The sequence below is a fragment of the Etheostoma cragini genome, chromosome 8 (assembly GCF_013103735.1).
Source record: "Etheostoma cragini isolate CJK2018 chromosome 8, CSU_Ecrag_1.0, whole genome shotgun sequence".
In the NCBI taxonomy this organism is placed as follows: Eukaryota; Metazoa; Chordata; class Actinopteri; order Perciformes; family Percidae; genus Etheostoma; species Etheostoma cragini.
In genome coordinates, this window is record NC_048414.1 from 25,478,856 (window position 1) to 25,496,047 (window position 17,192).

The window sequence follows — 17,192 nt, forward strand, 5'->3', positions numbered from 1 at the left end:
CAGTAGGGAATCCATCATACATTCACTTTCAATTTTATAGTTTATTGCAATATTTTCTTCCTGTTCTCTGTCCTCAGATAAGCTCTAGCCAGTCTGGCAGTATGATTCACTTTGCCAGTTGATTATCAACTGAGCTCTACATCTAATCATGTCAATACAGAACATGTGATCTGAAATGTATGCTCCTATTTATTTGAGTGATATTTGGCAGAACAGCACAGCGGAAACATCAAACAAAGTGCCTGATGTCATTGAACTACTGCACATTAGATGTTCTCCTTCTCAAAGATGTCATTGTCCAGCCTTTGGCAGGAGAGCATTCATCTTTGAGCCTGTAATTTTTACACCAGAACCAATCAGAAGCAACAACCACTAATACTGAAACAATATGTCAGTAGGCCTATTATACAGCTTCTGGGAACTTTGAAGTAAGACAGAGAGTGCATGGGGGGGAAAGGTCTACAATGTAGCAGCCAGCTGACAATACTCCAAAGCTTGTGAGCCATTAAGCTCCAGTAAGGCAGAGACATTTTTTGTGTAATCTGACCTGCCTGCCTACATAGACAGTTCTGGGCTCTACCAGTATGGCGGAGCAGCATCACAGCCCTGTGCCCCCTTTTTTAGCCAGCGTGACAGCCCCCCCACACAGCCAGCAAATGACCCCCTCCTTTACAGATTCACATGGCGGCTGAGTATCTGCGAGGTGGGGCTCCCTCCGCGGTCTGTTTTCAAAGTAGTGTAGCTCTATGTGACTGTAACACCACCAACACCAACACCAACAAACAATGGACAGGAAACAGAATCTAAACCGAGCGGAGACCTTCTCCTTTGTCAACCCCTGGATCAGATATTTTCTCTTCTTCTTCAGCTTCTTATTTTGGGTGAGTAGAGCTGCGCTGTCGAAGGATTTTTCTTAGTGTGGCACAGGCCAGTACTGAAAAAACACACAGCTGTAATGGCGTCCTGGGACGCCATCTATTCTTAATATTTCTGAGCAAACATATCACCAGCTATGGGGGGCTTTACAAAAGAGTCAGATCTGCTAGAAAAGCATTCCCGACTAAAAAAGGCAAAAGAAAAAAGGCTGTAAATAATAAATGACCAAAATAAATTCAGATAGTGTCCGTAACTGAAAACAGCAGGAGCACCCAGCCACCCTGCTGCTACCTATTTTAAGATTACTACAGTTATATATGGACACTGAGATTGCTCATACATCACTGTAGTAAATGTTGTGCGCTGCATTCTTATCAAATCAGCAGAGCACTGACTCATACTGAAAAACAAAACACCTGTGTACGTCTGCTGCTAGTCTGTATCTGTTTCTGTTTTCCGTCACATACCATTACTTGAAAGCTGTACTTGAACTAAACTAAACCAAAATGCTAGTTAACATTAGTAATTAAACCTGAACAGCTGATGTAAATCCAAACTGTCTGCGAGCTTACCCTGTACTATATATAATTTCTCTACTGTGGGACAATAAGTTGCGTGGTTATGACACAACTGTTAGCCTATTTTTACAAAAACGTCTGCTACGCACCCATAATGTGACTTACAAGGTAATGGCGCTATTATACATTGTTGTGTTTCTTTAGAAATAAAAAAAATGGACAAATAGAGTTTGTAAACGCCGCTAATGTAAAGTTTTTCACTGTCAAAGTGGCGCCAAAATGAATGGCAGTCAATGGAATGCTAACGGCAGGTGATGGCTTATTTGCATCAAAATGAAAACTTTCTGAAAACTGACAGGTGTGCACAATGCTATTTTTTAAACCAGAGAGGTTGAAATGTCCGTTTATGAAAATATCCACCCACGTGCAAATGCGGTCTTGACTTTTAGCTAGCTTACAGTTAATGTGTTAAACATTTTGGATAAATTAAAGACCAAAGAGAGTTACTGATAAAAAATTAACTTTTAAAATGTTTATCCATGACATTTGGACAACAAACATTGACAGTTCAATTATTATAATTGTATCCATAATATTACCTTTGAAATGATAAATTGTGTCAAATTCCAGTGCAAAAACCACTCATTTGGAATGCGCAGGGTGTTGTCATAAAAAGGTTACATACAGTATAGTGGATATAAAAAGTCTACGCACCCCGGTTAAAATGCCAGGTTTTTTGGATGTAAAAAATTAGACAATAATAAATCATGTCAGAATTTTTTCCACTTTTAATATGACCTGTAATGTGAACAATTCCATGGAAAAACAAACCGAACAAACTCAAACTCGTGTTAAATAGAAGTCATTACACACCTACATAAATTTAAAGTGACTGATTAATCACACATAAAGTTCAGCTGTGCCAGTAGGAATTTGACACTTTCTTAGTTGCATCTCAGACCAAAAGCCATGCTCTACAGAGAGCTTCCTAACCATCAGGGGGATCTCATTGTTGAAAGATATCAGTCAGGAGAAGGGTCCAAAAGAATGTCCAAAGCATTAAATATACCATTTAACACAGTAAAGACAGTTGTCATCAAATGGAGAAAACATGGCACGACAGAGACATTCCCAAGAACTGGACTTCCCGCCAAAACGGATGAAAAGACCAGAAGAACACTATTCAGGGAGGCTTCCAAGAGGCCTACAGCAACATTAAAGGAGCTGCAGGAAAGTGCTAGCTGTGTGACAACAATCTCCCGAATTATTCATATGAATGGGCTTTGGGGTAGGGTGGCAAGACGGAAGCCTTTACTTACAAAGAAAAGCATCCAAGACTGGCTGAAGTTTGCAAAAACAAACATCAAGTCTCCCAAAAGCCATAATTCCAAAAGATATGGCACAAAAACACTGCCCATCACCTAAAGAACACCATACCCACAGTAAAGCATGGTGGGAGCAGCATCATGAGGGTGTTTTTTTTCAGCTGGAGCCAGAGCCTTAGTCAGGGTGGAGGGAATTAAGGACATCTCCAAATACCAGGCAGTTTTGGCACAAAGCCTTCAGGCTTCTGTTAGAAAGCTGAAGATGAAGAGGAAGTTCGCCTTTCAGCATGACAACGACCCAAAGCACACCAAATCCATGGATCCAAATCCACAAAAGCATGGCTTCACCAAAAGAATGTTTTGAAACGGTATAGCCAGAGCCCGGACCTGAATCCAATTGAACATCTACGGGGAGATCTTAAGAAGGCTGTGCACAGAAGACATCCTCGCAATATGACAGATTTGGAGCACTTTTGCAAAGAAGAGTGGGCAAATATTGCCACGTCAAGATGTGCCATGCTAATAGACTCCTATCCAAAAAGACTTAGTGCTCAAAAAAAACATCAAGAGGTGCTTCAACAAAGCGTTTGTACACTTTTGCAACCATTATTGTACATTTTTATTTCTATTTTTCCCCCCTAAAAGATTTCAGTTTGTTTTTCCAATTGAATTGTTCATGTTATAGGTCACATTAAAAGTGGAAAAAGTTCTGACATGATTTATCTTTGTCTCATTTTTTTTTTTTTTTTACATCACAAAAACCTGGCATTTTACCAGGGGTGTGTTTTTATATCCACTGTCTATCCCAAGTGTAAAGTTATACAAGCTCCACTGCTGGCCGTTAGTGTAAAGAGGCCAGGGGACAACGGGGAATGAGATAAGGAAAAAATGTATAGGAGACACTATGTTGCAGATTAAAACACTCCATTAGGCCTTTTGTCCCTCATCAGTAATGCTTTCAAACAAACACACACACTTTCCGACTCTCTCACTTCCCTACCACATTACTACTTAGAGCACAGGATCACATCATCACAGTCCCTACACCTCCATCCTATTTCTGTTCATCAAATCCTACACAAACGCTGTACCGTACTCTTACTGTGTTAGAGCCAATCAGCAGTAACTGCAGCCCCAGCAGCCACACAGCTCGGCCCGTGTTGACTTTGTTTACCAGACACGAGCTCAGAAGTGAACACTGCAGCCCTAATCCATCAGGTCTTTGTCTCTGCGTCCCCACGGCTCAGTTCAGCTGGCTTTCACCTCCGCACGCATTCCGCCAGCAGAAGCCTGATTTATCCTTTTGAAAAGGCCGAAAACAGAGCTAGAATACATTCACTGTGCATGCGCACCTGCATGTTTTGTCTGTGTGTGTGACATAAGCACACAGGGGCCAACTGAAAAATGGCGTTGCAGGTGCATACACTCCTACACTAGGCCTGCACGATTCGGGGAATTTTTTTGCTTAGAATTGATATCACGATTCTCTGCCACCAGTTTCTTGACCATTACAAAACAAAACAAATTGGCAGTACCAAACCAAGGTTATTATAGTTTTGCATTTTTCCTTAGTTTTTATTTTGTTTATAAATTCACTTCAATTCGTTTTAATTAGTTTTTAAAGCGGGTTTGCTAGTTTATTTTTTTTATATGCTTAGTTTTAATTTACTTTATTAGTTTTAGTCTTTTTTTTAATAGGGGTTATTTGTCGGGGGATTCGAAAAGGTCAGAAAAAGTATTATTCATAACAAAAACATCATAACATTTTAGAAATATGTATTCACAATGTATTCAACAATAACACCAGTACAAACAATGTACATATGATGATGAGCACATGTGTGTTTGACGTGTTCCCGGAGAAAAACCTAAACAGCCAACAGAACTTTTTGAGTTTTTAGTAAAGTGGCGAACTTTTTAAAGTCAATTGCCAGTTGTGTAGACTTCCCAGTATTAAGCCACATATTAATCCACGTTCCTTTTGGTGTACCTGCGTATGTAATAACCAGCTATCGGTTTGCCAGTGAAAGCCCGCCTGTAGTGTTCTCTGTCCTGCGGTTGTCTCCGTCATGCTGCTGGCCCGACGTATCTATAGAGGGTTTTCACGCCATGTCGTCAGACCGGAGGTCGCCATACTGGAGGTACTCCGCATCGCAAAAATGCACAAGCACTGAAGTAGATCCCGAACATCGTCAAGAAAATGGTGTTTTAGGTTTTACCAATAGGTCAGACCGAGAAAAACACATTTGGAAATATTATCGACTTCCAAAAGTTATTCGAAACCAGGGAGAGGAATGCCAGAAGTTCTCAGAGGAAAGGAGGCGCCTGTGGTTGGCAAAGCTCAAACTCACTCAAGTAGTAACAAACCGGGGGGTCTTTAAAATGAAGAAAAAAAAAACGATTGAGTTACTTGGCTACACCTTGAGTATCGCAATGATGTCATACAGTTAAGGTTAGGTTGATTAAAGATGTTATTGCATTACTTACTTTGGCGTTTACAACACAACAGTCGTTAATGACTTGGTACTGCAGCTGTTTGTGGGCTCGGCGAGAAAAGCAGGTAGTTGACTAGGTATATCGGGATATCCAACTGAAGATAGAATCGCCGGGTCGTAATAGGTCTAAGAAGAGAGAGCCAACTCGTAGGGATTTGCACCGCCAATAAACTGTAATTTCTCTAAATATCGCGCCTTTTCTTGTGGTCCAAGTCTTTCCCTACATTTGCATCGTGGATGCTTTTCTCTTGTTTAGACATGACTACATTCCCTCAAAGTATCCAAAGTGCACAATACTCCACTGTACTCCGTTCAGTTGTTTACACCAAGTATCTCCAATATGGTTATGCATCCAGGTTACTGCCCAGAACGTTACGTTGGTGAAAACCTTTAAATCCACGCCTGTAAGGTTGTTAAGGTAAACTAGGTTAGCCCCCTTGTGTCCGTTTCTCAAATGTAGGCTACTTTCAAATCCATGAGATGTTTCCCTGTAAAAAACTGCCCACATATTTTACCACCTTATACTGCAAGGTACGTGCTTTTATCTGACACAGTTGTAATCAAATAGGACTCGGTCGCTTTCTTCCGACTTTCGGTACCGCCATAAGGCCAGGCGTGGGGCACGGATTGTTGTTTGATGTGTTCAATTTTTTCATGGAATGTCGGAATTTGTGGGTTCCCAGTCGAAAACTATACACGTCTATGGGAAATGTCACGGTCGGAAAGATATAACGTTATTGCTCTATGAAAGACACTGACAAAGACAAAAACTAAGGGCATTTACTCGATCATTTTAACCAAATCAATAGACTATCTAGATTAGAGATTAGAGAGATAGTTAAAATTTTAATCGTAATATGTAATCGTGAACAGGGTGAATAAAGATCGCAATTTTATAACGATTAATCCTATCCTACATAACAGAGAATATATAGAATGTTTCTTAACTCATTTCAAAGATCTTGAAAACACTGCAGTTCCAAAGAAAGTGTGCATTGGAGATGTCTTGTGCTTTGCCAGCTATTGTCTTGTCAAGTCAGATTATCGATTCAAAAATGAGAGTGAGATCAAACATACCGTATCAAAGTAACAATTTACCTCTGTGGTGCTCAAAAAGAAACAATGGGTAGGACGCGAAAGACTGTCAAACTACAAATGACACCTCTTTCACAGCAAATTATGCCCTAGACCCTAATGACCTCCAGGGATCTAATACAGGCTTTTCACAAAAAAACCAAAACAAATCTGTCTGAACACAAGGCATTCTGTGTACAAGCATGCACATACACTGACACATACACAATCAGCAATCAGGAGACTGCCTATGAATCTGGAGGCTGGAAATGAAAGCCAAGCCATGCACATTGTTATTCAAGGTAAGAAAAACAAGGAAGGAAAAAGAGGGAAATTAGTGTCAACAATGCAATCAACAGGAAGCTGGAATTCCACCTACTTTCCACCCTCTACGCTGTTTTAGTGTGGAGCTTGAGTTTAGTTTAGTGAAGCACGGTTTAGTAATTAAAAATAAAAAGTCTACGCTGCCCCGCTTGGGCGCATAATAAAACAGGATTTTCCGAAAGAAGGTCAAGTTGTACTCATGCAAAGATACTCCACAATTTTCCACATCAACAGCTTCCAAATTCAGATGATTAAAAGCACGCGCCATATGTTTAGTATTTCTTTCCCATGGACATCCATCTGTCGGTTGATCATAAAACGCATAAAACTGGCGCTGTCACGACTACAGGTGCTATAAAGGATCTGCACCTGAGGAAAAAGTTTTAATCCAATCACATCTGTCCTGGTTGACAGTACAAAATACGTCTGTTCAAAACAAAGCCAGCTCGCTGGAAGCACCGTATTTACCTTGCAAAAAGTTAAGAATGAATAAAGAATACACCTAGAAGAATTACACATCATACTGGGGCTATTTTGGATTTTACAATGGATAATTAGGACAAAATGCTGGATGTGGTCATCCAGGTTTTCTTATGGATTCCAAATGAGTATCCAAACTTTTTAGAAGATTTTGTTTTGTTTATGCTTGTTTATTTTCTTGAGATTTATCCAAGAAAATTGATAACCCTTTTCCAGATATAAGAGTGGCTCTATCTTCTCACCTAACTCTCTGTAAAAAAAAGAGAAAAAAAAAAGAAGGAATTATGCGTTTTTCTCACAAATGTCCAACTATTTGTCTAACCAGGCCGAACCCTTCCCCTGCCGATGTTTGGTTTTACATCATCATAACAACCATCAAACATAAGAAAAAAAAAAGAGATAATCTGCTGACATGACACAAACACATATGGACCTAACATATTTCAAAAAATGCAACTAAAAACGGTTTTGTGTGGCAGGACGCCTTTAAGGTGCTATTTGTTTCAAGTCTTTTTGTTAATTTCCCAGGTTTTCTCCTTGTTGATTGTTGCCATCGGGGTCTATGCTAAAGTCCAGAAAGCTACAGGTACGTACATGACGCACCTTTACGCATTCAAATGCATAAAATAAAACATGTTTTTTAAACTTCTCAAACTCAGAACATGTCTGTTATACTGTGTTAAGTGCACACCTGTTAAGCCCCCCCCCGCCCCCAACACAAAGCAATCGCTTGTGTTTTAGCGTTATCCTTATTTCATCTTGTCATGTTTTGATTATTTAATTTGTAAAATGCAGAGGATTGACAAGAAAAAGGATTAACCTGGATTAATCCCACTGATTACGCCACTGCACCCTGTACAATCCACAACAGATCATTGATATTTTGAGAGAATGAAGGCAGACAGTGCAGGAAGGGAGGATGGGAAAATAAAAAAGGGTTAGAAAACGTAGGACAAAAACCTAAACAGGGGCTGTTCCTGTCTTTCTGCCAGACACGGTGCGGGACACGTTCCTGATCGACCCAGCTGTCATCCTAATTGTGGTGGGGGTGGTCATGTTCTTCATCACTTTCTGTGGTTGCATCGGAGCCCTCCGAGAGAACATCCGCCTTCTTAAGACAGTAAAAGACATACCAGACACATTACTAACACTGGCGCTCTGCTTTGCTTCCGATACGCTGGCTCGAATTACATTCAATCCAAAGCTGAGTCTTACATCTCGTGTAAAAACAAATCTGACAGTTATGACTCTTTTTTAGTCAGACTGTGCTTGACTGTTTGTGTCTTGTCTTACTCTAGTTCTCCTTCAGCCTGACATTGGTCTTCATCACCCAGCTGGCCATAGCAGTTCTGGGCTTCTTCTATTCTGATCAGGTACTTGTCTCTATACTGACAACTCTGTGCACATAGTAATTCTATAATATAAAGTCACAATAAGGTCACAGTTGGTCTCCAGTTCTCTACCATTGACCATAAATGTCTTTGCGCTGAATTGATTTAGTGTATTCTTTTCCAGCTTTTAGACATACTGTGTATTTGTAAACTACAGTGTATACATAGTGTGTAAAACGGTACGGGGGCAATGTCCGGAGCCACACACCATACACAGGAAGTAAGACACCAGCTGCAGGTGATAGACTGCCTGAGAGCTGAGCATCCTAATTATCTTTAGAATGCACAGGAATTCAATTGACTTGAAGGGGAAATACTTAAAGTGTAATTCCAATTATATACAACTTGGGTGTTATTTTCATAGTTTTGGACATCATTCCTATTTGTAATAAAAAACAGTAAACTCTGGGCGTGTGTGTAGCTCATACAGTATTCAGAGGTTTACTCTTCAATCCCCCTCTCTCTCCCCATTCATGTCTTCAGCTGTCCTCTTAAAAAAAAAAAAAAAAAAACACATGCCCCAAAAAAACAATCTTAAAAAAGCCCAACAGTAACTCAAAGACGAGGCGAGAAACCCAAACAGACGAGGATCATATCATCACATAAACATAGGAAAATATTGTTTTTGAGTGGAAGGGGGAAGGCGGAGAGACAGCAACTGAAACATCTAAGAAATTAAAAAAATAAGTTATATCTTTAAAGACATTAAATTTAGTCTCATGTGAAGTTTAATTTGCAACTAAATTCTAGAGTGTGACTTACACAGTGTAATGTCTTGAATGGCATATGATCCTGTATTTTATCATTGCCCGTTTAAAACGGTAAAGTGTGATTTTATGTTGCATAGAAGCCTGAAGTGGTACACTTATACAGTATTTAACAAGAAAGAAATACTGTAATTTAGAGAAAGAAGAGAGAACAGAAAGATGTTTGTTTTGGTACTGCTGTTTTTTCATTTTTGAGAGTGAGAGAGACAGGAAAGGAAGATGAGAGAGAGGAGATGACATGCAGCAAAGGGCCATGGGTAAGACTTGAATCTGGGTTGCTAGTGGTATTCTCTCTACCTTGTGAGCTCGAGGGCGCCCTGGAATAAACATCATTTTGTGTGGAGGATTTTTTTGTGTGTCATGCACATAGAAACTAACAACAAGTCTAGCATACGCTTAGCTACTACAGTGACGTCCAATCGGGGCTCCGCGGAGAATAAAAACACAACAGCCGACATTAGCGACGTTCACTGGCGATACCTCTCCTGTCCCTCGTGTTCTCCGTTAGCGCGAAGACTGCCTGCTGCTAAACAGAGCAGTTCAACAACCCTCCCAACATCCTTCCTCGCTAAATGATTCAAATGCTTCGGCACTTCAAAGTGGAACCAAATGTTCCATTTCAACAGATCCCTTGAAGGAGACTTTGCCACTAATGACATGTGACGTCGGGCCCCGAGCATTCTGCACCACGTGGAAAGACCGAAAGAAAAGTCCCAAGACAATTTAGTAAAACTAAATTAAGAGAAAGATGTAGGGCTATTTTCATACAGCTCGCAGTATTTAACAACATAACCTCTTCCAATGGCGGCTGCATTAAGAATAATTCAGAGAAACTTCAACAAACCGCTCACAGAAGTTCATTTTGAGCCTAATGGCATTGTTAATGGCAAGTTCAGCAGCTCATTAGCATACAGTGCACCTATTAGCATATATTACATCTGAACTCAAGTCTGTATAGCCATGGCCCTCTTTGTTTTCAGAATTTGAAAGGATGACAATTCTCTCTGAAAACGTTGAACACCATTTATAAGCCAGACTAGTAAAACTAAATAAAAAGGAACATCATGCACAATGAAAGCTAAAGAAAGTTGCACGCAATTTACATCTGAATCAACCTCTAGTTTAAAATCCTCATCACAGATTATTAGACAAATAAATGTATTTCATTTATATTTCATGTGGGTTTTGTACGCTCAGCTCAAGTGGAGCTGATTCAATTTCATTATAATAACAAATGGGCATAATCAAGCAATTATCCACTGCAGCTGAAATGGCATAAAACCAGCTTGTATGTTCTATATTTGGTATGCATCGTGTACATTGATCTCAAAAGGCATGAATGATTGTATTAATATGCTGCACTCCTGCAGCGGTCACACCGCAGCAGCTCCAGCTCCACTGTCTTGTCGAGATACATCCCACTGGATGCTCAGGCAATGCAAACACTTGCCAAGCAATGTAACATAATGTAAACACAATTTGCAATAAAAAAGGTATAAGTAATTAAAATCCAAAGAAAGACACCCGATTAACCATGTCTGATCACTCAGGAGAAATGGTTTTACCTTGGATTTTGAAATGATCTCACATTTGATCCATTTTGAGTTGTGTGAGGATTTCCCCAGCGTCTGTCTCTTTTTCACGAAAAGACACTTTGCAGTCCTCCACTTCTGTACTCCACAGATCAGATGCAGCTGCCAGTAATTAACTAAGCCACAAAACCGGAAAGGTTTTACCATGTTTTGCCATGTCTCTGAGCAATTCAGGAGCCTGGTTATAGAGACATTTATAGATAAGTGCGCCTCTGGCAGTTTTAATGAAGTTATTAAACTGGATGGATTTAAATTTCTTTAGAACGTGGCAATATTGATATTAAAGTGCTAAATATTATGCTCATGTTCAGGTTCATAATTGTATCTCGTGTTGTACCAGGATAGATTTACATGGTTTAATTTTTTTAAAACACCATATTTTTGTTGCACTATTGCTGCAGCTCCTCTTTTCCCCCAGTGTGTCGAGCTCTCTGTTTTAGCTACAGAGTAGAGGGTGACACATTAATCCGTCGCTCCCATCCCATCCCCACGAAAATACTCTCGTCATATCCCAATCTTGTGACGCCCCACACACACAAACACACAAAAGAAAAAAACCTGTCCTGCAAAATTCAGAGAGAAAGACTCCCAATCCCGTCCCGCTCCCGTTTCATTCCCTAAGTTGTCCAAAGTTACCAGACTCTGTCACGGACACACGCTTCACACTGCGAGCCGGCTCACGCGCCAACCGGTGGAAAAAGAGAGAAAGTAAAAAGAGATGTTGTCGCTGTCTGAAGCCCGTTGATATCTTGTGTGTGTCAAATCACTGGCTCGGAAATTTAGGCCACACTATACATGCAGGCCTAGGCTATTTTATTACATCATTCCTAACAGAGATCTTCTCACACTCAAAACACACATTTCTCCATCCCACTCCAGCGGTCAGACAGAAGCAGAGTATGAGGGCGTGTCCTGACACTACCTAGGAAAGGACTACTAGCCAGTCAGAAGCAGAGTATGAGGGCCCTGACACTACCTAGGTAGGGAATACTAGCCAGTCAGAAGAACAGTATGAGGGTGTCCTGACACTACCTAGGTAGGGATTACAAGCCAGTTGGAAGGGGAGTATGAGGGTGTGCCACGGTGGCACACTAGGCAAGCATTATAACGTGTGTTACAAAGTGATGAGCGTTCATCACGGAAGCAAAGGCTGGACTACAATAGAGCTGATTGCAGCAGTTTGTGAACGGTGTTTTCTGTTGGAAGTGTTTTGTCCCTTTAGGGTGGACTTTGGCCTTTTTCACTCATAAACCTATTACATCCACAAAAAGATAACAATAAAAAGAAAAGGACAATAGCCAAAAGGCATAGTACGACACTTAAAAGCTATTATTCTGTATATAATCTTCCATATGCCCCCTTTCTTAGACTCGTGATGCTTTGGGAAAGTTTGTGAAGAAAGCCATTGTGCACTACAGGGATGACCTGGATCTGCAGAACCTGATGGACTACATCCAGAAAGAGGTGCTCTGGCCAATTCCACTTATCACACTAAGTGTTCAATTTGATCACAGGTAGTGGTTTATTGAATACGTCGGAGCAACAAACTTGGAAACCACATAGATACCACAGAGCTGTATGTCCCATGTTTGTTTTCTTGGCCTTGGTGAAGGGTTTCCACGTGAGAGGCTTCATGTTACATACAGTTCCTGCACTCTGTCAGATTCCTCTTCCATCTGCACACACTGACACACATGCAAGGCTGGGTTTTCCCATGGGAGAAGCCAAGACGAGCAGGACGTACAGTACAGGACCACATTTCTAAGTACAAACCTGTTCTCTCTCTCCTCCTCCTCTTTTTTTTTTTTTACTCAGTTCAAATGTTGCGGGTGGAACAACTACACAGATTGGTCTTGGAACCTGTACTTTAATTGTACAAATGAGAACCCCAGCTCCGAGCGCTGCGCTGTGCCTTACTCCTGCTGCACTCCTGTTTCTGGAGAGGTGCGTGCTCTTCTATTTAGCCTCACTACATACACTGTGTGGATTATTAAAAGCGTCATGGAAAACTACTAACTGTAGTCGTAGTCATTAAAATTTTAGGACACCTCTTCTTCTACTTAAAAAAAAAAGACTCAGGTTAGTTAACAGCATTTAAAAGATATAAAAGAAGAAGTCAGAGGGATGTGAAGCAACTAATTGAGTTCCAAATTGCTCTTCATAAAAAATAAAAATAATTAAAAAAAAGTAGATGTATCTGTCCCCGAGGACCTGCGCTAGAATTCACCATCACCACTTACAGGTTAAAGTATTTAAAAAGAAGAGTTAGGGTTAGGGTTAGGGGTTAGGGCTAACCCTAACCCTAACCCTAGCGGTTCTCTGAGTATCATGAGTCAGATGCTAAGATGCTATGAAAGAGAGCTGCAGATGTAGATATGCCATTGTACACTCCCCCCCAGCGCATCTGGATACTTTGCCCTGTGCATTCTAATGGTGATGTTTCACGCAGGCTTAATAAACGTGTGAATCCTTTCCCCCCCTTCTTATTCAGCGATAATTATTTTTTCGTTATTATAAAAACACTGCGCTGTAGGCATTTTCTTGCATGAAAAGGTGTCCAGATAATTTTACTTTCATTATTGGTTGCTCAGCTCACCCTCCTGTTATTTGTAATCCACATGAAACCCGATAAGGATGATTGTATGAAAATAATTGGTACATGTATGGAAAATAAGCAGAACGTGTGAGACCTACAAATCTACCGTAGGCTACATGTTCTATGTTGTAAGGGTTAGATGGTTGCGGGTAAGTGACTGAAATACTTCAGTAAGGACAATATTCTCTAAACTAAACAGAGGGGAGCTGCCTGCTGCTGCTGTTCGCATTTAAGCACAAAGACAGCAGTCAGCAGCGTCACTCCATAGATTATTACATAAGGTAAAAGTTGAGTTGTTTCTCTGTCAACTTTATTGAAAGACTTTAACTACAGTTTTTAGTTGTGTGGTGAGGCACAATGTCTCACTGAAAATAAAATGCATGCGCGGTGCGTGCAGGATTAGGGTGCTACCGTGCACCTTATTATGAGTGGTGATGCGTCCTTTTAAATTTAGCTGCAATATCAGCATTATCTCCATTCCTCTCGTAAAGAATCTTATGCTAAAGGAGGTAACAAAGGAAGCAATGAAGCACCTTGACCGACTCTTCTCATGGCATCAGTTAGAAAACTTCCTAAGAAAATCTGACTATTCGACTAAACTATACTACAAACCAAAAAAACTCTCCTCCCAAGGAGGCTAATAGGAGCCTCTTTCCCAACCAAGTAGTTACAGAAATGTAGTTATAGGAACAGTCCACTTCTAAACAGTTCTATCTACTACATTGGGGACTTTGCCCCAATGTTACAACGCTACACTCTGTCTGCTATTAATTAGAAAAGATAGAATACAAATATCTTAAAAACGTTAATCCAAAATTATCTATCCAACATACAGCGTCTGTCAATGCACAAATTAAGCCAGAGTTTCTTGACAATTACACTATGGTAAGTATACAAGTGCAGAAGCTATTTATTTATTTGCCTGAAGGATATATCTGCAGGTATGAACTGGTGTTACTTCCCTTGCCTTAGGGCAAAGTAGGTTATCATGTGAAGAACTGGTATAATAACCAGTCTCTTGTGAAGGATCTGCCTCTTGCGTGAGTGATTGGCGTGTGACTTTGAGTGTCTTAGTGAGTCAGGAGTCAGCTCCATGAGGAGATTTGCAACAACAAAATAAAGTCCAGAATCAAGAGAAAGTCTCTAAAACTGAGCCAGCCATTGGCTTACAATAGTTACTGTGGACACAAGCTGAAGCTAACCAACTGAAATATAACGATCATATGCAACTTACAGTAACATGACCAACCTTTGTAGCAGTGTTGGCAGTGGGGATTTACCCGTTTCCAAAATGTAAGCCCCTATTTAATGAAGATTTCATGACATTGTCCACACAATAATATATGCAAATATCATTCTCATGCATGGAGTAATACACACATCTGCACTTGCATTAAGGCACATACATAACGCAGATCTACATGCACATTGCAAGTCTGCCTTTGAGCGAGCAGGGCTTGTCAATATGTTGATTGTAACATGCTCAATACATAACACTTTTCTAACCTCTGTGCAGACACTGCAGCACAGCTTACAAGCCACAAATGATAATTCCTTCTAGTTTGTGTGAAGACAGAAAATTGAAGAGTGCATGTAGGTCCATCACACTACTATTGATTTAACATCATGCTACATGGAAAACAGATCACAGCAACCTTTTTCCGCATGGGTGAAAAAATCAATTAATTAAACAGTAGAGGAGCTGATGCATTGCTGCAACCTGCTGCTCATAGCCTGTAACTGCATGGCTACTTATTGGACTAAATAGCCTTTCTTGTGAAACGGACGTGATTGTTTTGCTCTTTTGCTGTTTTCTTTCCTTTTCTTTTTTCCCATATGTCCACAGTCAACAGACTTCTACAAAAACTCTCCCTTGGCGTTTATATAGTTAACAGTTAATGTTTGTCAAGGCAAAGGTGAAACGGCAGCCTCCCAAAAGCATCTTCTGAATACTATTTCCAATGTTTCATGTTTTCATCGACACTCAAACAAATACTCACATTTTCTGTCTCTCTGTCTTTGTCCATCTGGCGCACAGACAGTTATTAACACTATGTGCGGTTTCGGGATTCAAACCCAGAACTTTCTGGAGGCAAACAAGTCCATCTACCCGGTAGGCTGTGCGGACCAAGCAGTGATGTGGATCGAGTCTCATCTGTTGCTGGTGGGGGCTCTTGCCCTTGGTCTGGCCTTGCCTCAGGTAACTCCACACACAAGCATTTGCCTTTAGTAACTTCAGACACACACACGCACACAGACGAGGCTCACCGGATTGAGCATGTAGCAAACAACATATTGACAAGCCCTTCACCCTCAAAGGCAGACTTGCATGGTGCATTTAGACAGGACTGCCTTATAGCCCAGGCAACACTTCATCAATCAGCACCTGTCCTGAAGGAACACACGTACAAACATCAATCGGAGAGCTACCAACATCTTCCCTGCACACAATTACAGATTGTCTCAAACAGAATAAACCTTTCCTTGGACTGAAGAGAATCAAATTCTAAAAGAAACAGACAGAGTATAAGGTTAATTTGAACCATTGGGACATAACAGATTTAAAATGGAGGGTTATACCTAGACAGCAATAACTAGGCACAATGGGACAATTCATTTTTAACTGCACATTATACATTTATTACACTGTTCTAGAGCGAAAAGCTCAGGTTAATGTGCAACTGTGGTAGAAGTCTGCGTGTGAGAATGAAAGATTATGCCCCTGAGAAAGAAGCATACTGATGATTCCTTCCTACTCACTGAGCACCACTGCACACTGCCCCTCAAATCCCAGAGCATTAGGTACCGTTAATAAGTCAAGTCAACATGTGAGATTTGCCATGAAATCTAATTAGCACTTATCAAAAGATGCCTCGTAATAAGTAACTACTGTCGCATTGCATTCTACCAAAGCTTGCAGCTTTGCCACTGGATCTTGAGCGTGATCTCTTTCACTCTCATTGCTGGCTGATTGGGTCCCCAAAGATTCTGCTAAAAGGGAAGAATGGGAATTACCCAATTCCTGTCAAAACAATTGCACTAGTATTCCAGTTTGCCTTGACTTGCAGGAAATCCAATGATTACTTTTTTTTTCTTCCTTTCACATCCTTACTAAAACTATTACTAGATTTGTCTGCAGAAAAATGCCACATTGAAATCAAACTTAATTATTGAAAAGCTCTTTTCAAAGCTGAGTTTGCCACTGAATGCGTTTTCTCACTGTGAGAAACACTTGAAGTTATGCAAATTGAGTGGTATAATCTCGTTATTGTGGGTATACAGTCATATCAAAAGACACAATCCGAACAGTTTTGTCATGTCCTCGATGTTTCATCCCTGTGCCTGTTGTCCACGAGGGACCTTGAGATGCTCGGTACAGGCTGTACTGTACAGAGAGTCTGTTCTGTAATCTAAAGTGGCTGCTAATGTCCTCTAGATTGCAGGCATCGTGCTGTCCCAGATCCTGATCTCTCAGATCCAAGATGAGATTATCTCAGTGATGTGAGAGCAGGCCGACGAAGAGGAAGAGGAGGGAAGAAAAGAACTTACAGTACTCGGCTCAGCTAGTCTGATATGTACAAGGACATCTTTTACTGATACTGTATCACTGCGACATTGGAGTTCATTTCACATTATTTTTGTGCTGTTGCCTACAAGCATAACATTGTGGTGCACAAGTAGTCATCACGTGCAAAATGCATGCAAAAAGTGTGTATATTTAATGGTTTTGAACATGTTTTTTTTATTGACATTT

General features: G+C 40.5%; 1 protein-coding gene across 2 annotated transcripts; it reads left to right on the top strand.

The window, feature by feature from the left end:
- Positions 1–636: 636 nt before the first annotated feature.
- Positions 637–17,180, top strand: tspan33b (tetraspanin 33b). 2 transcript variants are annotated; one of them, XM_034878436.1, is made up of 8 exons: positions 637–881; positions 7,621–7,678; positions 8,085–8,212; positions 8,391–8,465; positions 12,211–12,306; positions 12,658–12,786; positions 15,477–15,638; positions 16,875–17,180. In XM_034878436.1, the coding sequence occupies exons 1-8, from the start codon at positions 786–788 to the stop codon at positions 16,941–16,943; spliced, it is 813 nt and encodes a 270-aa protein (XP_034734327.1). In that variant the 5' UTR covers positions 637–785; the 3' UTR covers positions 16,944–17,180. The 2 variants fall into 2 exon arrangements, with proteins under 2 accessions (XP_034734327.1, XP_034734328.1); XM_034878437.1 differs by having other exon boundaries at positions 8,085–8,134.
- The last annotated feature ends 12 nt before the right edge of the window (positions 17,181–17,192 follow it).

Coding starts and splice junctions, on each gene's coding strand:
- tspan33b (XM_034878436.1), top strand. CDS start 786: ATGGACAGGAAACAGAATCTAAACCGAGCGGAGACCTTCTCCTTTGTC. Junction 882..7,620: donor TCTTCAGCTTCTTATTTTGG/GTGAGTAGAGCT, acceptor TTAATTTCCCAG/GTTTTCTCCTTGTTGATTGT. Junction 8,213..8,390: donor ACATCCGCCTTCTTAAGACA/GTAAAAGACATA, acceptor GTCTTACTCTAG/TTCTCCTTCAGCCTGACATT.